Source organism: Canis lupus, chromosome 10 (assembly GCF_048164855.1).
Source record: "Canis lupus baileyi chromosome 10, mCanLup2.hap1, whole genome shotgun sequence".
Taxonomy (NCBI): Eukaryota; Metazoa; Chordata; class Mammalia; order Carnivora; family Canidae; genus Canis; species Canis lupus.
The window spans coordinates 56,059,573-56,081,867 of NC_132847.1; the positions used below are offsets into that span (position 1 = coordinate 56,059,573).

Sequence of the window (22,295 nt, forward strand, 5' to 3'; positions counted from 1 at the left end):
TAGGTAGGCACAGTGAAATTTTGCTCCACTTGGAAGCAGGCTTCTGTGGAAAGACTCCCCTCAGGGAGTCTAGTGTGACTTTAGCTCAGAAACAGGTTTCCAGGGTGCTGGGTATAAGCTGCCAACACCCAATGTTACATGCTGTGTAGATTTCTGATCAGAAAGGCACCCAAAGATTTAGCCAGACCCAATGGTCAGCACACTAAAGGCCTTTTGGTTGTGGGAGTTCCTGTCTCTGAGCCTAGTAGGATCTATGTGCTTCAGTACGTCTTACTGCTACTACTGCCACCATTGGAACAGGTTAGCACTAAAGTCACCTTAGGATCAGGTCAGAGCCTTGACTTTAGAGATGGGGATACTGAGGCCCAAGAGGGGCAATGCCTTACTCATGCTCAAATCAGGAATCAGTGGATGAGCTGGGATGAGCTACTGAGATCGGGAGATTCTTTCCCCTAACCACACCACACCCTGCACCAGCTCTGCTCTACTTGGCCATTCAAAGATTTACAAGGTTCTAAGCTATAGGATCACAGCTCTGCAAAGCTAACAAGATGATCTTGCAAAGGTGGGCCCTCACTCCCATACTCCTAGCCCACACTCCCAGGATGGGGGTTTCTGTTCCTCTCTATAGCCCCAGGTGCTCAGGATGTGATGGGGAATGTCAAGAAGGAACGAGAATGGATGTCCATGTCCCTGCAATGGAGGAGGAAGAGAATGAGCAAAGAGGTCAGGAGAGTGATGCAGCTGGCACAACAGATCAGAGCATCAGGAATTTAAGGAGACCCTAGGCTAAAGAAGGGCCCCTTTAACCATGGGCCCCTTTAACCATGGGACTATCTGGCTCATAATCATGGAGCCCTGTGTTAAAATGCAGATCCCTAAGCTCCACTGAGAGCCTGCAAGGGGCAGATGGTCACATGATTAAAGGGGCCAAGATAGGGACTTGTGTTCTCAACACTGCCCACCTACTTCACCCTTGCTTCCCCATGTGACTATGGTACAAATGGATACTGAATGGCTCTGGCCTCATAAGTCTTCAGAGCAGCTTGCCCTTCACCCTGATTCAGGGTGGGGGACAGGGTGCAGACTGACACTCCCAAGTTTTAGAGACTGGCTGAGGTGAGGGGCCTCTGGGAGAGCAGATGGGGGCAGACGGCAAAGGCAGGTGTCCCACTGGGTCTCCACATCTCCTGCACTGCGTAATCCTTCTCTGGTGGGTCTGCTCTGAGGCCAGGCAGACCAATTCTGCCTGTAATTCACAGCTAACCCATCTGGGGACTCAAGCACCATTTGCCTTTCAAACTTTACTCACCATATTTGAGCCCGAGAGTAAGTTGGAGGTAGGGGGAGCTCATAAAATGAACCACAAAAACTGCCCCATAGGCATGGAAACCTGACTTATGGGGACTAAAGGGATGTCCCTTGCCCTCTCTGAGCCTTCCTCTCCTCGCTACCACATGCTCGGTCTAACTCCCCTTGGGGGTGTGAAAATCAAAGGGCCACAGATTTACTCAGTGTGTCAACATGAATACAGCATTACTATTACATAGATTTTTTTTTACCTTTTTTTTTTAAGGCTTAAGGAAAAGGTTTGTTCTTTTCTTCCAGCTTTAGAGATCAAGTCAACTCAGAGGTAAACAGGCATTATTTTTCAATGGCAGGCAAGAAAGCACTTGCATGACTCATACGTGGCTTGCCCATTTCTCCTGGAAAAGAGGCCAGGGGTCCTCAGGAGGCAACTCTGAATGGCCCTTTATAATTTTGAAATCTCAAGTGAGCATGTATGTTTATGTCAGTACTTACAAAGGCAGAAGGAACCACCCTTGTCAGGAGAGGAGATAATCGTCAAGCATGTTTCCCTGGCAGAGGCACTGTCATGTAATTAAAGATGATAATTATAGCTCTGTGTCTAGTGTCAAACCCAGGGCTCTTTCCAGACACGACTGCGGCTTTCTTGCCCTGTGTTCAAAAACACACAAGGCTCTTCGTGGATGGGGAGAGCCTATGCAAATCCAGCCCCTAACCAGGAGTGGCTTGTATGGGCCAGGCCCTTTGGAAGCTTTCACCTGGATGCCTCATCCAGGAGTTGCACCAGATACTCTCTGAGCTGGGTCCTCTGCAGTCCTCCCTTGCTGGGGACATAGAGGCAACAGGTAAGCCCTGACCTGAGAACAGGAGGAAGGACTGTTAGTCCTCCCCAGTCCAGAGGGCTGTTAGTTCCACTGAAGGCCATGTGCTCACCAGCACCCACAGCTCTAGCTCTCTCTCAGTGCCCACCAAGGACTCAAGCACTCAGCAGTGGCCCATGCATAGCCACAGAGGCCTCTGGAGAGGTCCCCTTCCCATCCATTCTGTGAGTTCTGGAGGGCAGGAGCTTCCATGACTGTCTTTAATCACTCCTGACACCTCCCTGAAAGATTTGGCTCAGAGATTGATGTAGTACATCAAAACAAGCATTGAACTTGGGAGTCCCAAGACTGGAGCTCACACCCCAGCTTGGCTGCTAGGTGACCTTGGGCAGGCTGCCTCCAGGGTTCTGAGGAAGAAATGAGTTAATGTCTAAGAAAGTACTCTGTGGTCAGTAAAGGGAAAAGTAAATATAAACTGTTATGATAATAATCCTACACAAATAACTGGATAACCGAGGTCCTGGAAAAATTAGAGAAAGGCCAACTAATCTGACAGCATTAATTAGAAGTCTACACAGATCGACAGATTTCCTGAAACAAAGATGCTTCCCCCGGACTCTTAAGCCCTGGAGAGGAAAAAGACATTACTCCCTGCAGACCAGAAGGGGCCCTGGCAGCAGAGCAATGGACCCACCTAGATGGAGCTCCCTGGAGGTGTGTTGCGGGGGAGGGCCTGCTCCATTCTCTCCCACGACTGGACAGAGGTGACAACTCCCAGGGTCTGAACCACTGCAAAGTTCCAGGTGTGCATGGAGGAGAGAAGACCGGTTGTTTATAGGTAATGAACTCCCCAGAAGCAAGGAGACACTGGCTGCAGGAGGCCTTGAACAGTTACCAAACCACATGATGGGGAACCAGAGGGAGGCCTTCCCCTCTTTACCACTCCCCATGCAGTCCTGGGCGGCCTCCACTATGCCTCCAAGCCTTTTGTTTCTTTATGATAAAACAAAGGGGTGACCACAGAGCCCTGGCCCCACAATCCTCCCTTCTGCAGGAAGATTTCCAGAGAGCGGAAAGGTTTTACCACCTGAGTACAAGCTTTCCAAACAGCACCACATGCAGTTCAGGCCAAAGTCAGTGGCACCAGCTCCTGGGTCATGACATGGCGTCAAGTTCCCTACAGAGACCGTGAGGCCTGAGAGTTTGATGGAACTAAAGGTACTCCCACCTCAGCCTTAGTCCCAGAGACTTCCCACCTCTGCCAGTGTTTGGGATTGAGCGTGGGGCATGGGGCTGGCATTCTAAAGGCAGCCTAGGGGTTTTCATTTAAAGATTTTATTTATTTATGAGAGAGAGAGAGAGAGAGAGAGAGGGAGGGAGAGAGGCAGAGACCCAGGCAGAGGGAGAAGCAGGTTCCATGCAGGGAGCCGGACGCGGGACTCGATCCTGGGTCTCCAGGATCAGGCCCTGGGCCGAAGGCAGCACTAACCGCTGAGCCACCCAGGCTGCCCCCAGGCTGAGTATATTAATGACAAACAAACCTTTCCTCCTTTCCTCTGAGTATAAATTATGAAAATAATGGAAATATGGCCTAGTTTCCTCTGAAGCTCCATTTAACAAGGCTCTTTCCACAGCAGCCTGGGCTGAGCTGAGGCTGGGCTGGAGATGGGGCAGAGATGGGTGAGCCAACAGTCTAAGCAGCTGTCTCAAGGAGGGGGAGAATTCTCTCAATGCTAAGGACCCCTCAACACAACACAGGGGCCTCCCCAGGTCCTATTAAGGCCAAGCCATCAGTTCTTCCTTTCAGGTCTACCCTTAGATCATGGGGCTGGGCCATGCCCCCTCGCTGCCTGTGCACCTATCACCCTTGCCACCCCAGGCTTCAGGTGAAGTCTGTTTTAACCCATATTCCCCAACCCAAGTGGATCAGACCATCCCCTTCCCTGTGGCCCCCAGGTACGGGCTTCTATGCCCGCATCCAATATACCTCACACATCACATGGCCACCTCCCACTAGAATGACCCTCTTGGGGGCAAGACCCAGGTGGGCTCCAGCAACCAGCACCACAGGGCCCCAACAGATGCTAGGCCAAGCTACCTCCTTGGCTTTGCCATGAAGGGCAGGGAGAGGATCTTGGTGTGGGCTGCCCCTTCTCTATTTCACTAGGCTCTGACGCCATCTCCAACCAGTCCAGTCCCATCCCCTTCCCCCAGTGGCAGCTAGGCTCAGCATTAACTCCTCCTTAGCAAAAACTCTGCAGGAGCAGCTGAGCAAGGAAGCTGGAATAAAGCTGTAGAAGAGGCCAAGGAAGGTTGGGGGAAGGAGATGGGGTGGAATAGTTGGGATGCTGTCACCCACTTGGGTGTTTTTCAGTTTGGCTGGGTTTTGACGCTGCTGCTAGCATGGCCCTGGTCCCACTTCAGGCTTCTGCTTTTTGTTATGGGGGTGGGGGTGGGGTGGGGGTAGGATCTGGCTCCCATGGGTCTAGCCCGTTTGACCCCACGGCTGCCTTCCCTATCTCCACCATGTTCAGACCCACAGAGTTCCTTTAGCCTGGCATCTTCCTCCTAGCCTACTGACCATCTGACCTGCTCCTGCTTGGCTTTGGAATATAGCTCCCAGGATGCCACAAACCCTCCCTTGTGGCCGGAGCACCTGCTTAAGCCCCTGCTCTTGCTTCCTCATCAGTGGAATGGAAATAGTCCCACAGACGGCAGGATTCCTGAATGAATGCTAACTGGTCTGGTTCTGGTTGGGGAAACAAGGCAGGGAGGATGGAAGCATGCAGAAGAACATCAAGGGAAGGTGACTGAGAGCTGGCAGGCAAGGTGGTTTTAGAAGGGAAGGACAGAACATGAGCCAAAATACTGAGATGGAGCCAAGTGAGCAAGAAATTAACAGGAGAAACTCTCCCCATGACCCCACTATGTGCCATGACTGTTGGCTGGGAAGGTGAGGTGGGGTCAGAGGAGAGGCTGTTCCAGCTTTGGTATGCGAGAGGCCAGTCTAAAGAAAGGCCTGGTGAAAGCTGAGGACAAGTAGGGCTCAGGCACGCAGCTAGAGGGGGACAGGGAGGGAAAGGTGGTGACACCAGGGGCCACAGGAGGGCAATGAGGATAGTGCCAAGACTTGAAAGAACCTCCAATCTGGTAATGAGATGCCCATAGGGTAGCTTCACGGAGGGCTCAGTGGTTAGGGCTCAGGGGCTTGAACGAATGTGCCAGTCCCTTATTGGGACTCGAGGCCTGGTGACAGGCATGAACCTACAGAGGCACAGGACAGTGCGAGTGAGCCCAGGACCCAAAGGAGAAACATGTGGACCTGCTGGCAAAGACCAAGAGGTAAGCAGGCCAGGGAGATGATGAGACCCAGTTCAAGTCCCTGAGAGCCTTTAATCTTCAGGGAAGAGTTTACGATCATTTGCACAACACTCCACCAGAACCAGCAAGTTCTGACCTGGGGACATTCTTTGCTGGAAGGTCCAGGCCAATATCTCAAACACCTGGGCGCCGACAGTCTGGGGACAAGAGTTCTAAATGCTGTGGTCCTTGCCCTCCAGGGGCCCCCAGTCTGGCAGATGAATGATGCCGCCGAGTAGTAAGTGCTGTATCAGCGTGATTGTACAAAGAGCAATCGTGGTAGCTAGAATGGGGAGGACCCACAACGAAGCTCGGGCCCCGGGAAATGACCTTCTTCCAGTGCATCATTTTTTAGGTTGCCAAGTATAATTACAAACCTGAGTCCTGGAAGGCAGAGAAGTGGCATTTTCTTTATGCTCATGCTACCTGTTTGGGGGAAGAACCCGAGGCAGTAAACCACATTAAAACACCTGGACCAAGCCAGGTGAAAGACAGCTGAAAGGCTGTACTACCCAGGAGGAGGAGGAGGTGGAGGACATTGGGGTGGGGGTAGGGACTAAACCTCAGGCACCTGCCAAGTTATCCCAGAGGTGGGAGGGCAGTATAACATCCTCGCTGCCCCTCCTCCCCCTGCAAACCTGTTGTTACTCCGAATCCCTCCCTCACACAGCCTGACAGAGGCCCTGCAGGGAGAGGGGAGCTCAGAAGGGGGCACAGTTCCAGTCTGTCTCCATGACTCAGCTTTCTCATCTGCAAAATGGAAATAATCACAGTTTCCTCCCAGAGCCTTAGGGAGATTCCTGGCATCATCTACAAAAGGTGCCCTTAAATACAGCCCTCTGTCATCTCTATAAGCTTCCAGAAAGCCAGCCTGAGCCCGAGTTAGAGGAGGGTACTAATTAATTAGTCAAATAATAGGGTGTGGGGCAAATCACTGAATCTCCTTCTTCAGATTTCTGGAGGGACAGGAAGCATGGCCTTTGGTCTCCTTGGACAGTCCTTGCAAACCAGCTCCTCTCCCCAGGCCACTGGAGCACTTCAAGGCCTCCCTCTGACCTGACTCCAGCACCTCCTGAACACCTGAACACAGAAGTACCCACATCTGAACCCACTGACTTCTCCCCAAGAACTATCTTCCCCCTTCTGGGGTAACTGACTCTGTCATCACTCACTGGGATTCCAGCTCCTCCCTGTCTCTTACCCACTGCACCCCAATGGCTGGCAAGCTCTTTCACCCCACCCCTTGGCCTAGATGACTATTGTAGCTACACAACCACAGAACCAGTCCCTCTGCCTCTTGCTTCTCTCGGCTCTAATCCATCCTACACACCCAGGGAGGCATGATTTCCTAAACAACTTCCTAATGCTTTTACACCCCTGGCTCAGGAACGAGCAGTGCTTCGCCACAGCCTCCACAGTCTGTCCCACACACAGGGTGCCGTTGGCTGGCTGAAGGACACTTGGAGCTTGGCTGCCCATCCACCCATGGGCATGCCATGAGTCTCTCTGAATCTATCTCTGGACAGGCATTATCAACAGTTTCTGTGCCATCAGATCTTTTTTTTTTTTTAAGGGTTTTTAAAATTTTTTTTTTTAATTTTATTTATTTATGATAGTCACAGAGAGAGGCAGAGACATAGGCAGAGGGAGAAGCAGGCTCATGCAGGGAGCCCGACGTGGGATTCGATCCCGGGTCTCCAGGATCGCGCCCTGGGCCAAAGGCAGGCGCTAAACCGCTGCGCCACCCAGGGATCCCCGCCATCAGATCTTTTAATGTCTCTCTGGGATTCATTCTGAAAGACAAAGGTCAGGGTGGGCAGGTAAGCTCCTCGATTTCAGGTTCCTTCCTTTTTTTCTTCCTGTGGCAGAATGCAGTTTTCTTTCAGAACTTTCAGGAAAGAAAAGGGATTATGAGGTACTTTCCTGAGGGTCTGGGCCCTTGTTGCCAAACGTCCAGAATATTATAGGCCCTTACACCCATGAGGGTGGGTGCCAGCAGCATAGAACAATTCTCACTGCTCTGAAAAAATCCATGGCAACCCCCAGAGTCCTGGCCTGCACGAAAGCTAGTAAGAGAGAGGAACAGAGCTGCCAGCGATTGGGCCAAAGAAGAACCTCTCAATCCCGCAGATAGCATGGAGACCATTCTGCCTCCTGAAAGTGGCCAGGGTCCTGGGGACAATCTCCATTCTGCTCCTGACTTTGAGTAAGCCTCTAACTTCTAGGCCTCAGTAACCTAGAGCTGCTGTGACCAGAGGTGGCAGTGTCTTAGATACAGACCTTCCTGTGCCAGCACTCCCAGAAATGAGTTTGTGGGAATTACAGTTTGATAACACTGTCCCCTTGATCCTCAAGTGTAAGCTTCATGAGAACAGGGACTTTGTTTTGTTCACGACCCCTAGAATTCAGAACATGTACCCAGCAGCACATAGCAGATGCCCACAAACACTCATCCAATGGTTAAATGCATCACACCTTGTTCACTAAGGGCCTATGACTTCAGGCAAGTGGTTCTTGGCTGGGAAGAACCAAGGGAAAGGCTGTTTACAGTGGGTACTTGTTTACTGTCTGCTTCCTTTTTTTTCATTTATTCTCCATATAGACTTTTATTCCTATACTCAGGCATTCTGTTGGTGGATATTCACTGGGCCCAGAAGAGATACAAAGATGGGTGAGATGCAGTTCCTTCTTTCAAGGAACTCTCAGCCCAGGGAGGATGGCAGGGAGAAGAGGCACCACCAGACACCCCGACGCAGTCCTCCAACATGGAGACAGAATTGGTCTTGAAGAAAGAGCAAGACACAAGGGTCTCCTGCCTGACTCTCACCCAAAGGCCAAGTCAGCTCCTCTCTCAACTCCCCACCCATTCAGCAATTGGTTAAATTCAGACTTTCCAGATCTGGCCACCTTCAAGGGAGGATGGGAGGTCTCTGATAATCCTAAGGGGGTCCCAGCAGGTCTGTACCCTAGCCCTTTGGTCCCTGGAATTAATTAGCACACTCATGCATTCAATAGCTATTTACTAAGCACCAACTCTATGCCAGGTACTACTTTAGGTACTGAGGTGCCAGCAGGGAACAAAGTTTTGCCTTTGTCAAGCCCACATGTTAGTGGTAGACAGACTATAAACAAGATAAAGGATAAGTAAAATATACAGTATGCTAAGTAGCGACCAAGGTTAAGGAACAAAATTAAACAGAGAAAGGGGGTCGGAAGTGTTTAGGATGGGTTGAAATTTAAGATAAGTGGGATCCCTGGGTGGCGCAGCGGTTTGGCGCCTGCCTTTGGCCCAGGGCGCGATCCTGGGGACCCGGGATTGAATCCCACATCGGGCTCCCGGTGCATGGAGCCTGCTTCTCCCTCTGCCTGTGTCTCTGTGCCTCTCTCTCTCTCTGTGACTATCATAAATAAATAAAAATTAAAAAAAAAAAAAAAAAAGAAATTTAAGATAAGTGGCCAGGGAAGGAAAGGCCCTTTTGAAAGTTAAGACTGCAAGTGCTCAATGCCACCTTCTCTGTGCAGTCTACACCAGTCTTCAGGAGACAGTACTACCCCTTCCTCTGCCTCTCACCAGTGTCACTCCTCTATGATGTTTTTTTTTTTAATTTATTTATTTAATTTTTTATTGGAGTTAAATTTTCTAATTTTTTAAAAAGATTTATTTATTTATTCATGAGAGACAGAGAGAGAGAGGGGCAGAGACACAGGCAGAGGGAGAAGCAGGCTCCATGCAGGGAGCCCGACATGGGACTCGATCCCGGGTCTCCAGGATCACACCCTGGGCTGAAGGTGGCGCTAAACCGCTGAGCCACCCAGGTTGCCCTGGAGTTCAATTTTCAACATATAGTGTATATCACCCAGTGCTCATCCCGTCAGGTGCCCCACTCAGTGCCTGTCACCCAGTCACCCAGTCACCCCATCCCCCGCCCATCTCCCCTTCCACCACCCCTTGTTCGTTTCCGAGTTAGAAGTCTCTCATGATCTGTCATCCTCACTGATATTTCCCACTCATTTTTTCTCCTGTCCCCTATAATCCCTTTCACTATTTTTTATATTCCCCAAATGAATGAGACCATATAAAGTTTGTCCTTCTCTGATTGACTTACTTCACTCAGCGTAATACCCTCCAGTTCCATCCACGTTGAAGCGAATGGTGGGTATTTGTCATTTCTAATGGCTGAGGAATATTCCATTGTATACATAGACCACATCTTCTGTATCCATTCGTCTTTCAATGGACACTGAGGATCCTTCCACAGTTTGGCTATTGTGGACATTGCTGCTATAAACATTGGGGTGCAGGTGTCTCGGCTTTTCACTGCATCTGTATCTTGGGGTAAATCCCCAGCAGTGTAATTGCTGGGTTGTATAGTAGCTCTATTTTTAACTCTTTGAGGAACCTCCACACAGTTTTCCAGAGTGGCTGTACCAGTTCACATTCCCACCAACAGTGCAGGAGGGTTCCCCTTTCTCCACATCCTCTCCAACATTTGTTGTTTCTTGTCTTGTTAATGTTCCCCATTCTCACGGGTGAGGTGGTACCTCATTGTGGTTTTGATTTGTATTTCCCTGATGGCCAGTGATGCAGAGCATTTTCTCATGTGCTTGTTGGCCATGTGTATTTGTCTTCTTTGTGAAATTTCTGTTCATGTCTTTTGCCCATTTCATGATTGGATTGTTTGTTTCTTTGCTGTTGAGTTTAATAAGTTCTTTACAGATCTTGGATACTAGCCCCTTATCTGATATGTCATTTGCAAATATCTTCTCCCATTCTACAGATTGTCTTTTAGTTTTGTTGACTGTTTCTCTTTAACTGTTTTATACTATAAACATCAGTCCTTTACAATCTCTTCCATGTGATGGGGGGAGGGGGCACCACCAGGGATCAATATCTGGGCACAGCAGGTGTGCTGTTGATGACTGTCAAACCTTCTGAGGCCTGCCAATCCTGTTACCAACTTTCCTAAAAAAAGTGGGCTGGCTGAGTGTGTGTTTGGAGGTGGGGGGAGGCGGTCAAAAGGGAGAGGTGTGTGTGGAGCGAGAGAACAGGAGAATAGCTGCCAGAGTGGGCCATGGTCACCATGGAAACCCAGGCTTCAGGGTCCTCACCCCCTGCTCTCATTCCTGCCCCTCGCTGGGGAGCTCAGCAGGTGAGCGCCACTGGGCTGGGTGTGTGAGTCCTGCTGTTTCTCAAGAACAGGAAAGTCATCGGGTGACTAACACAAAATCTATTTACACTTGATTATCTCCTTCCGGTCCAGTAGGTAAGTCATTCTGGTAAATGATAGACCAGCTAGGGAACTCTGCACAACCCATGACAAGCCAGGCAAAAGGGTGGAAGGGCAGGTTTCAAAACATTTCAAAACAAGGCCCAGGAGCCCTAGATTAGAGGTCGGGAGACCCATTCTGCAGCTTGCTGATGTGTGACCTTGACCAGCTTGAGCTCCAATATGGGCCCCAAGTAGGAAAAGGATTCTGGGTGGAAAGGGTGGCTCTTCAGAGACAGTTTTACCCTGACACCTCCCAGCTAGGGGAGAACTGTAACCACCAGGGCAGGCTGAAGCTTGTGGTAGTGTGGGGAGAAGGCGGTTGTGCTGGGTTGGGGGGAGGCTGGGGGAGCGAGGGTAGGGGGAAGGACCTGCAGAGGGTGAGAGTGGAGTGATGGCTCTGGGGAGCAGAGCTGTGCAGAGCAGGCTAGGTGAGCAAGAGACAAATGCTTAGACAACCTGGGAGCAGAGTCCACAGGCACTGCAGAGCTGGGAAGGGCTTAGACTTAGGGGCCCAGACGGAATAGCCCTTTACTTTCACAGCTACCAGAAGGACAGGGAGACAGGGAGGACAGTGCTGCCCAGAACCAGGGGGGCAGAGATGATGTCTGACACACGAGGGAGGTGGAAATCTCAGACAGGGTAGCCAGAATCGGCTTCTCTGTCACCTACTTGAGACTCAGAGGCTCCCTTCTCTGAAGAGCGTTTGCTGGTCTTTCATGTGCAGACCTGTAGCTCCCAGCCCTGTCTGTCCTGAGAGCAGAGAGGACAGTATGCATTCTCCTGGGAGGGTGCTAAGGCCAGCTCTTCCCCACATCTGGCAAGACCTGAGCTGGTGCCACATGGAAGTAATGGAGTGGGGTGGAGGATGCACAGATCTGACCAGGATGAAGAAGCCCACTATGACCACAGAAGCAGGGAAACTGACTGTCTATAAAGGCCTTCGTGACTCCCAGGGAGGAAGGCAAAATCTGCTTTTCCAAATGAGGGAATGGAGGCCCAGAGAGGGGGGAGCAACCAGCCTCAGGTCACACAGCAGACCAGGGCAGAGCCACACCCCACACCCTCCTGAAACAGGCCACAGCTGGAACACAGAGACTTGAACATGGTACACAACACCATTCTCAGAAAGCACGCTGCCCCTAAAAGAGCCTGTACCAGAGTGTGAAAAGATACAAAAGGCTATCCTCACCTTGCCTTTAAAATTTGTGACTGGCTTTACCTGGAGGTACCTACCAGCAAGGGGGAGAAAAAAGGGCAGCAGGCAAGTTGTGAGCCAGGAAATCAGCCATGTCAGGGCGGTGGGGTTCTGTGTGAAATGGCTTTCTCTTAAATTCCTCTTCCAATGCTATAAAGTTGACTTAATAATAAAAACATGCTTAAGACTTTTTAATGTGTAATTGCTTATAATAATAAAAATTATGGGAAAATGCTTTCAATTAATGTTTATGTGATTCATCCCATGAAATGATACTTTGCACAATTTTATAAAGGATGTTGGGGTGGGGGAATCATTCCTAAAAGGGGGCCAAAGTAAGCATACAATTCCCCGTTATTTCTGCAGACCCTCTAGGAGCACAGGACAGATGTGTGTGTGTTTTAGCTGCAGCTAAGAGCACTATTTTTGCCACTTACTTAACCTTTCTGAGACTCAGACTTGTCTGTAAAATGGGGATGACAGAAGTACCTTTACCTTATAGGCTCCTTATTGAGGATTAAATGAGCTAATCACGGTTAAGTCGTTGGAGCAGTGCCCAGCACACAGAGAAGCCTTCCGTAAAAATGAATGACCACCATTCCAGTCACCACCACTACCTTGGGTCCCAGTTGAGAAATATTCTGTGCCTTTAGGCCAATTAGGACTTCACGATCCAATCAGTCTTTACAAGCCATTGCCCCATGTGCTTCTCCTATCATTATCCTATCAAAAGCCTCATTTCCTGCCACTCCTCTAGCAGAAAGAACCCATGCCTCCATGTCTTTGCTCCAGCCCTTCCCTCTGCCTGGGCTGCCAGGCCTAGCTCCCAACACTACTCCTCCCACCTCCCACCTCACTTGGACTGCCCAAACTAGAAGTCCTTGTTCCTCCTTCAAGCTCCTAGAGATGCACTCGCTCATCTCTGTGCACCTACTACCGACCACCCAGGTCCGTGCATGTCTCTTTGCTTCATGGATACCCCTGGAGGCAGTGGCAACATCTGCCTAGGTTACATGGTTCAGTCTCCAGCACAACTGGGTGGGGGCAAGGGCTCCAGGCCAGGCTGACTAAATGTACTGTAGCGGGCCCAAGGACCACCTGCTCCACTGTCTTGCTGGTCTAGGTGGGTGGGAGCCCTTACAGAAAAGGGTCAGAGAACTCAACAGCACAGAATACCAAGTGAAGGCCCAAGTTAGGCCCTCTACTCCTCAGTAACATCTCACACCTACATGCAAAGCTGCCTTCCACCTGAGACTCACATCAGTGTTGTGTGCCCTATTTTATAATAAGGAGACTGTGGCCCTTAAGAGACTAAGCATAAGTGAGAAGGGAAGCTGCTAGCCCCAACCAGATCCTCTCCTACTCAGAATCGGTCTCAGGCTAGTCTTGGGTGTCTAATGATGAGGCAATGCACAGTGACTCAAGACCTCTAGGAGCTTAGGGCTGACACAGACCTCAGAGGTGGCTTGAGCCAACCACCCATGTACAACTTAACTACCTTTGTGATCTCCTAATGTGAGCTGTCTTGCCTCTGCTTGATCCCTCTAGGGATGGGCAACAGATGGCCTTGCAGGATAACTTCATATTTAGTCATATCTCAAAAGGATTAAGACTTTTTCGGACCCCAGTTTCTCAACCCATGAAAGGGAAACCTTGAACTGGGTCAGTAGCTTCCCCACTGGGTTTCACAGAGACCTGGAGTTTTCAGGAGCAACTCCAAAGCTGCTTTTGGGATGAGAGAGGTGATGAGGGCAGAGAGCAAGGTCCAGGCAATCCATGGGCATCTGGGAGCCAGAACCTAACTCCTGCGGATGAACACACACAGGAGTCTGTGGAGAAGGAAACTAAGGCAGACAGAGGGAAGAGGTGAGAGGAGGCCCTGAGGAAATGGGCATGCTTCTCCCCACCCTCCTTTGCAGCCACAGCCAATGCGACCCTGCTGAGTTCTCTGTTCATAAAAGCACACCTCCTCAAAGCACTCCCCTGTCCCCCAACTGCTATATACATCAGTTAATCACAGGCCAGGTCAGTTGCCCTGGGGTAGGGTCTGAAAATCAAGCCGGGGTACCCCAGGGCTGCACAGGCCCTGGACAGAATACCTGAGCCTCAGCAAGCAGCCCCACAATTCACTACCCAGCTGGTTGTCTGGGGCCACTTACTTAACTTCTCTGTGCCTTAGTTTCTGTATCAGCAAAATGGGCACTACACTTTAAAGAGTGATGGTGCGGATCCAACAAGAATTCACATCAAGTGCTGCCAATGGATGTGAGAGCCTAGCAGTGGCCCCCACTGCTGTGGCTGTCATTACTGACCCATCATGCCACATATAGTGAAAAACAGAGGCACAAAATATGCTACCCAAGGTCACACAGCCAGTTTGCAGCCCAAAGTAGCTAGAACTGTGACCAACTACCTGCCATACGGCTACTGCTTTGCAAGGGGAACTGAGGCCCAGGATCATTCAGGTGGCAATTGACCATCTCAGATCTGCTTGACTCCAGCCTGGGTTCCTTCCGCACCAGGACAGAGAGGCATGCCATCTTGGGCAGAGAGGGTATGTTCTTCCTACTAGCAGGGTTATTCTTATCTACGAAAGGTGCCTGCCCTGTTCCTAGAAGTTGTGTGCACACATAAATGTTACAGCATCAAATAAAGGTCACCCGCAAGATTGAACATAACTTGCTCTGTGCCACCCTGTGCTCCACTGCCCCCCTTCTCCCCGGGGGCCCTCATGTCAGCTTGGTGAGCTGCTTCCTGGAACATTTACACAGCACTGGCTCACCCCAGCCCCCTAGCCCTGCCATCAGTCACAGAGGTGACGTTCCACACAAAGAATTTTGAGTCAAAGGGAGCTATAGTGAGGTCGTGACAGCCAGAAAACGTCCTGTTTAACCACCTATTTCCTTAGAAACAGAAAATGTGAGTAAATTTGGGCATAGCCTCTAAGCTAGGAAAAAAGTCCAGAGCAGCAAACATAAGGATGCCTCTTTGGAGACAGAATGTATGAGATCTTAACAGATCTCTAATTAAACCAATCTGCCCTGCCTTGGACCTGCCTGCTGTGGGTGTGTCTCATCAAAAAGCCAAAGTCCCACAGGACAGTTCTATCCAGCCGAGTGGCTAATCAGCTACTCAACACTGAGGTCTGTAACCGCCCCCAGGAGGAACCGGCTCCATTCCAAAGACACCAGGCAGTATCCACAAAGTCTGAGCTCCCAGATGTCTCCTTCCACTTTAGTCCCATGTTCTGCAGTGACACAAGTCAATTCTACTTGTGTGACCCCAGAAAAGCGACTTATCCTGTTTCCCTCATATGTAAAATGAGACATCACCTCCTCTGCAGGGACATGGTGAGGCTTAAAGTATGTATGTCAAAGGGCCCGGTACAGAGCCTGGAACCTGGCAAGGGCTCCAGCCTCAGATGGTTCCTGCCATTTCCTTGTGTCCCGGATACCCCAGCGTCTAGCATAAACATACACTTCCTCTGTACTCCACCCCACAGACTGCCCTGCCAAGCACAGGCCACACTTGCCATTCTGCTACCAACTTGCTACGTATCTTTTGGCAAGTATCTCTCCCTCTGTGGACTCAGTTTCCCCATTTATCATGTGAGGCTGTTGGGTTTGAATGACCTTGAAGATCCTTTACTGCCTGGCGTCTAAATGTGCCTGAGTACCCCAAAGACACTCCTGTAACCACCACTCCTTTAACCCCAGGCCAATGCCTGTCAAATGCAAGACTGGCTGCAATGGGGCCCCGGGCTGGCACGCCCCTAGTGCTCCCCCAGAGCTTGATGTTTCACCAAGCCCAGTGGAGGTGATGGGATGTGGCAGTGGGGGCAGGCACCACCACAATCATGAGGTGAAGAACACTCCAACAGCAGACTTGCTTCCGAAAGTCACTAGAGGAGAGCAGGATCCCCTCCATCAGACCCCAGCCCCAGCCCTCTGCCTCATGCTGCCCACAGGGGCCTCTATGCCAGGAGAGATCAGGAGACAGCATGAGGCCCTGCAGAAGTCTGCCCCAACTGCTCCCTGCCTCAGCCCCTTACAAAGTGTCCAAACATACTGATGGCCAGACCGTCAGGATCTAGGAACAGGAGAACACAAGGCAGAGTTCTAGAGGCAGGATCTGATTTTGTACCTAAATCCGCAGCAACTATCCTATGTGGTCTCTGCAGCCCAATGAGCTAGCACTCAGCACGGGTCCACCATACACTAAGTGCTCAGTCAATGTTGCTTTCTTTCTTCATTGTTCTAATGCAAGAGGAATCAAGAAAATGTGCTCAAAGACATAACACCAAGCAAACAATAAGAGGGCCATAGAAAGTAGCATCTGTACCCCAAATCCCAAGACACACAAGGCACCAATTCACTAGGCCTCAAAATTCAGAGTGGCTCCCAACCTGCTCCTGGACACCGTTTTGTACTCTAGACCCATGTGGTAGTGCCCTTTTTCATGTTCCTGCCTTGTATGGGGTCAGAGGGGGCCAACTCACACGACTGTTCTTCTGTCTCCTGGCTCAGGAGGACCCACATAGGTGGTTTCCCCTCACTGCCCTGCTCATGCCCAGGGTCTGTCCAAGATGACAGATAACCTAATAAACATCCTCTCCTTAAAGATGCTCCAAGAATTATCCTGATGACAATAGACCCTCAGGATACCACACACATGGCTACTTTCTTCTGGGTCCCATACAACTGTTTGGACAAGTTTTGTTGTCAGGGACCAACAGGAAAACAGCCTCAGGCAGAAAGTCTCTGTATTTTCTATAAACTTGCCAGAGACCAGGGGGCTTTATTCTGCTTCCAGCCACATGCCAAAGATTCCCTGGTATGGGGCAACAGATAATTTTGTCCCCAATAATCTAACCCACCTCCCTCTAGTAGGTACTGAAAGCAAGGTGACAGAGTATGCTTCTTTTATTGCCCTGGCTGCTAGGAAGCTCCAGGTAAGTTTTCTATCTCAAATGCTGTATTTTACTTTTTTCTTTTCTTTTCTTTTCTTTTCTTTTCTTTTCTTTTCTTTTCTTTTCTTTTCTTTTTTCTTTTTTTTCTTTTCTTTTCATTTCATTTCTTTTTTCTTTTCTTTTCTCTCTCTCTCTCTTTCTTTCTTTTTAAGATTTTACTTATTTGTCTCACGAGAGACAGAGGCACAGGCACAGGCAGAGGGAGAAGCAGGCTCCATGCAGGGTCTCCAGGGTCACACCCTGGGCTGAAGGTGGCGCTAAACCGCTGAGCCACCCAGGCTGCCCTGTATTTTTCTTCAGTAGAAATTCCCCATGTATTTCAGGGGGTTAACTTGATTAATGGTACTTGGTACCCTGTATGTGGCCTCTCACTGCGCCCTGCCAGGTACTTCCTAATGTAAAGGAAACGTGAGCTGGTGAAGTGCAGTGAAGATTCAACACAGCACTGCCCTCCAACCACCACACATTGAAAGCGCAAACCTTCTTCTGTCGTGGATGGCTGGGGACCACCCAGGGGGTGTCCCCTCTGCCTCCCTGCTGAGTGGCAAGTCCTATGCCAGCAGCTCTGCTTACCTGTCATGATCCTCTGGGCCTCGTAGGGCTCCATGTAGCCAGCACTCTCTCCCTTTCCTGCTTTGCTCTTGAGATCATTCTTTGCATCAAAGGGATCAGAATAGTCATCAGCAATGGTCACCTGTAAGGAGCAAGATGGCAGGAGTGTGAGTCCACCTCTGGCTTTCTGTTTCACTTATTCACAGCCAGACTTTGCTCTAACAAACATAAATGGTACCCACATCATACCGGCAAGGAGGTGGGGAGTTGGAGACAGGAAACTGAGCTGGTGCCTGTCCTCTGGGAGTTCCAATTCTTGTAGGTAACAAAAAGACCCATACTGGCAGTGCTCCTTGCCTCTGAGCCTGTGCATGCAGCCTGGCTGCTCCAGACACAGCCCCGTGGGAATAGAAGGGTATCTGGGTAGAGTAGCACAAAGCCAAGAACCAGGAGGATGCCCTTGGGGAATGTGAGTTGCTCAATGGAATGGAATGGAAATGGAGGAAAATTGGAAATGAGATAGCAGAGAGCTTAGAGATGCTGACAGGCTCCTGGTGCTGGCTGAGGCCTAGAAGTGCTTGTCTAGAGATAATTACGTTCAGCGTTCCATCTGCCCTGAATCTGGAACATGAGCATGCCTTGGGTAATCAGACAACAATTTGGTGAGATCAACGCACTGCAAACATGACCATGGCCCCAGGCAGAACCCAACGAAAACACAAAAGCAGCTCAGGGAAGGATGGGCTAAGATCCAGAGAGAAAAAGGGCTTGACCAAGACTGTCAGCCAGAGCCCCTGCCTCCTAGGGGCACTCTCCTGGCCTCCTCATTTGTCCCTTTATTTAAGAAGACAGCAAATTTCTACCACAAACCAACAGGGTCACCTCAGGGTAGGCTGTCGGGGCAGGAAGGGGAGTCCTAGGAGTGGGCCAGAATCTGAGATTTGAACATTTCAGAGACCAAGTTCCCTGGAGGAGGGTAAACATTCTTGGACTAAGAGTAAACATGGAAGTTTTTTCCTCCCATTTCTTACTTCTTAAGCTTCGTGAGGGGCACACTACCTAGTGGGGAAAGAACAGGAACCTATCAAACCCGTTCCCTGTCACAGCACCTTAGCTCTACCGCAAATTCACTGTGATCTCTGTTGAGTTCTTTGCCCCTTTGGTCACATCTGGCAAAGGACAAGTCCTCAGCCTCCTGGCCAGGGCCACCCAGCTACCCCTCTGGGGAGGGGATAGGTTAGCATTTCTCTCAACCCTTAGGGTTACATGAATTGTTATTTAAATTGTGGGTTTAATTAGAAACCACAGGAGCCGTCTCTCTCTCCCAACTCCTGGAATGTAAGGCATTTAAGGGGCCTTTAAACCCAGGGGAAGAGAAAATCCCCCTTTGTCTTCCTGGTAAATGGCAGCTTATGGCAGTGGCCCTGGCAGGGTGAGCGAGTGACCTTCAGCTGCCAGGAATGTGATGCCCGCAGAGGGACTGCAGCAGCAGCCCTGTCACTGGAGTGTGGCTGGGGGTGGGGGTAGGGGGGCTGATGGGAGGCATGGCACACAGCAGCCAATGCTCCCTGAACAAGAGCAAGCTTATCAGTGAATGATCCAGGGCTGGAGTGCCTGCCATCTGAGCATGTGTGACCCTCCGCTGCCACTGTCCTACCACTGCTTCATCATGGCTGTGGGTCAGGCTGAGAGTCCCAGCGGGGACACTTCCAGATGCTGACATCGTGATCACGGCCTTTTTGAGACTCACTGAGCTCAAATGACACCAGGCAGGGGAAAAATGGGGGTGGGGGAGCACTGGGTCTGGCAATGTCTTTCATTTGATATTTCTACTCTACCATTTGCAGAATACATTAGGGAGAAAATTATACACGTGAACCACTGTCAAACAGAACAGCTCAGAGGCTGATCTGATCTAGGTTTTGTGTCTCAGAGTTCAAGGGACTAGAAGTCCAAATGGAGAAAATGACAAGCCCACTGGAGATGCCATCTATTCTCATTTCTCATCCTGGCCTTCCTTACTGTCTCTTTCCAACATGAACATCCTCCATCTGCACTAGGAAGGGAGCAAATATTTCCCCAAGAAAAGCAAATTATTTGGGGGGGGGAGGATTAGCTGAGGAAGAGGACAGAGGAGGGAGTAGGCTGCAGTATCCATAATCTAGAAATCAACATTCCAGCTCCTCTCGGAAGTGCTCTGTAATTTGCAAAGAGGGAAGGCTTGCAGGATATAAACCAAATCTTTGTTCGCCCTGGGACAGGAGCTCTGGGAGGCCTTCGGTTCAGCAGACACTATCTGTATTTTCTAATTAAAACGAGGTCTGAGCTCAGGTTGTCAAGGGGGCCCCCAGCTGCCTGCCTTGCTTACTTCCGTTTCAATAAGAATTTACAAATCCTAAAACCAGGAAAAGCCCCTGGTCCCTGCTGACATATGGTTCCAGTTATACCTGCTGACAGTTGAAAATCCTTCCATTAAAAAAAAAAGTTTACAATTCTGTTAGTTTAAGAAGCAAATCGGAAGGTTCCTAAAATGTATATTTAATCAATTTGCTTTTCAACTTCAAAGTGAGGTTGGTAAAGGGGAGGGAATTTGAGGTTTGAGCAACCTGAAACTTGGCAAACACTCATTGAGCTGTTTGACCTTTCGCAAAATCATGTCCTGGTTTTTAGAGTAAAAGTTTAACCAGGTGCTAGAGACTTGAGCAGGCAGTTAACCAGAGCGCTGACTGACTTGCCACAGGCCCCATCCACAAGCAATGTGACTGCTGTCCAAGCTGCCCAGGACTCACTGCAAGTCAGGGGGGCTGGCAGGGGGCTGGAATGAAGGCTGCTGATTTTCTGAGTTAAAAGAAAGGGAATGAGTTTCCCCAGATAAGGGCTTAGATTCCTGCTGGGGCTCACTCTGCTTTGCTTTAAAATGCCCTAAAATCTAATTGAACAATTCAACCAAAAGGAAGCCAGTCAGGACTTCTCTGAGGGTCAGGCCACGTGGGCATGGGCGCAAGAGAAGCTTTCCTTGATTTCGAACTTGGATTGGCAAAGACCCATAGGCATCAGACCCTTTCATGTGGCCTGCTCATGGTCCCACAGGACAGGCACAGGGCTGAGATGGGTCCCAGGCCACTGATCTCACCACCTCCACTATGGAACTGGGCAGCAGTAAAAGCAGGCTGTTAAAGCCCATCAAACTAGTGGGTCATGTTTGCTTTTTTGGCTTCCTGGGATAGGTGTGCTGGTCCATTTCTGAAAAAGGAAGAGTTATGGCTAAACCCTAGGCAAGGCTTTTCTTGCTTTCAAACAAAACTGGACACCTTGGGTCAGCCTGGTCAGCTTATAAAGCCGTGAAACTGGGGGTCCTTGAGATACCTGCTCCAAACTCTTGTTTTGTAATGGCCCATGGCAGCCCAGAGGGTTCTAGAATGCCACCATGTTTGCTGCCTTTCTGACAAGGCTCTGTGAGCTAGCTGCAGACTGGGGAGTTGGCTCCACATGCCTCCTTTCTGGTTTGCACATACTGCTCTATGAAACTGGTCCCTCCCAGTAATATGGGGCCTGGGTGTTTTTATCTCGGGAATTTAGCTTTGTGATAGGAAGTCGTCTTCCTGTTCACGCCCAAAGGGAAGCACTTGAGGAAGATGGGTGTTGCCACTTGACCACACATGGCCATACACTTTTGTGAGACAGCTGCACGTGTGGGGAGAACCAGGTCCTCACCACATGCTCTCAATAGAAAGGTAAATTGGCAGAGTCACTCTAAAGGACAGCTTTTGGCAAAACCCATGAAAATCAAAAAATGCACATAACTTGACCCAGCAATTTCACTGCTCAGTATTTATTCCCAAATGTGCACAAGGTGACAGGCAAGAATGCTCACTGGAGCACATAATAATAAGAAACTGTAAGCACCTGCTATATCCATCAATAGGGGAATTGCTAAATAAACCATGCTAGCTCTACACTATGAAATATGCAGCAGATTAAAAAAAAAAAAAGCAGTTGCTCTATAGGCACTCACATAGATCTCCATGACACAGCTTTAAATGGAAAGAAAGCAGGCTGTGTAATGATAAACACAACATGATACATATTTATGAAAAATAAAACAGAAACCTTTATTTAATGCAAAGAAAAGGTCTAGGGACACATAAACTTTATTTTTAAAAAATTTTTTTAAAGGTTTTCTTTCTTAAAGTCATCTTTACATTCAACATGGGGCTTGAGCTCAAAACCCCAAGGGATCAAGAGTTGCATGCTCTACCAATTCAGTGAGCCAGGCAGACGTCCCTAGGAAGATATAAACTTTAAGCAGATATCTCCTCTGGAATGAGGAGGGAAGGACTGAGACCGGGTGGTTAGAGGAAATCAAAGGAGACTTGTATGTAATGTTAACACATTTTTCAAATAAGGAAAATTTATTAATGTATTACATGCAAAACATAACTTCTAAAAAAGTTAAGCCTCTTCATTGGCTATTTTTGGTGCAGTAGATAAACTGTTTCCCAAACTTGCCTGAAGATAGGAATGGCCTGGAATGCTTGTTAAAAAAACAGATTCTGAGCCCCAATAATCTGTATTATTTAATAAGTAACCCAGATCATTCTTACCAGGAAAGTTTGAGAAGCTTTAAGTGAGAGCCAGCACCCTCCCCCACCAATCTACAGCTAAACCTCCAGATACCACTCTGGAATTTCACTTTCCCCAGGTATTTCTCTGCTGTGTTCACTAAACTGAAGCAAGAAGTTGATGTTAAATGCAGCTTTTGCTTGCTTTCTTCCCTGGGGATTAAGTGGAGTGAGAGATGACCCAACATGCCTTGGTCC

At 49.4% G+C, this 22,295-nt stretch overlaps 1 protein-coding gene across 2 annotated transcripts in view; it reads right to left on the reverse strand.

The window, feature by feature from the left end:
- Nucleotides 1-22,295, reverse strand: part of SHB (SH2 domain containing adaptor protein B) — a 139,351-nt gene that overhangs the window by 71,109 nt on the left and 45,947 nt on the right. For both annotated transcript variants that reach the window (XM_072842011.1, XM_072842012.1), the window contains exon 2: nucleotides 17,497-17,617. In XM_072842011.1, the coding sequence (XP_072698112.1) occupies nucleotides 17,497-17,617 (121 nt within the window). The remainder of the gene's footprint in view (nucleotides 1-17,496; nucleotides 17,618-22,295) is intronic.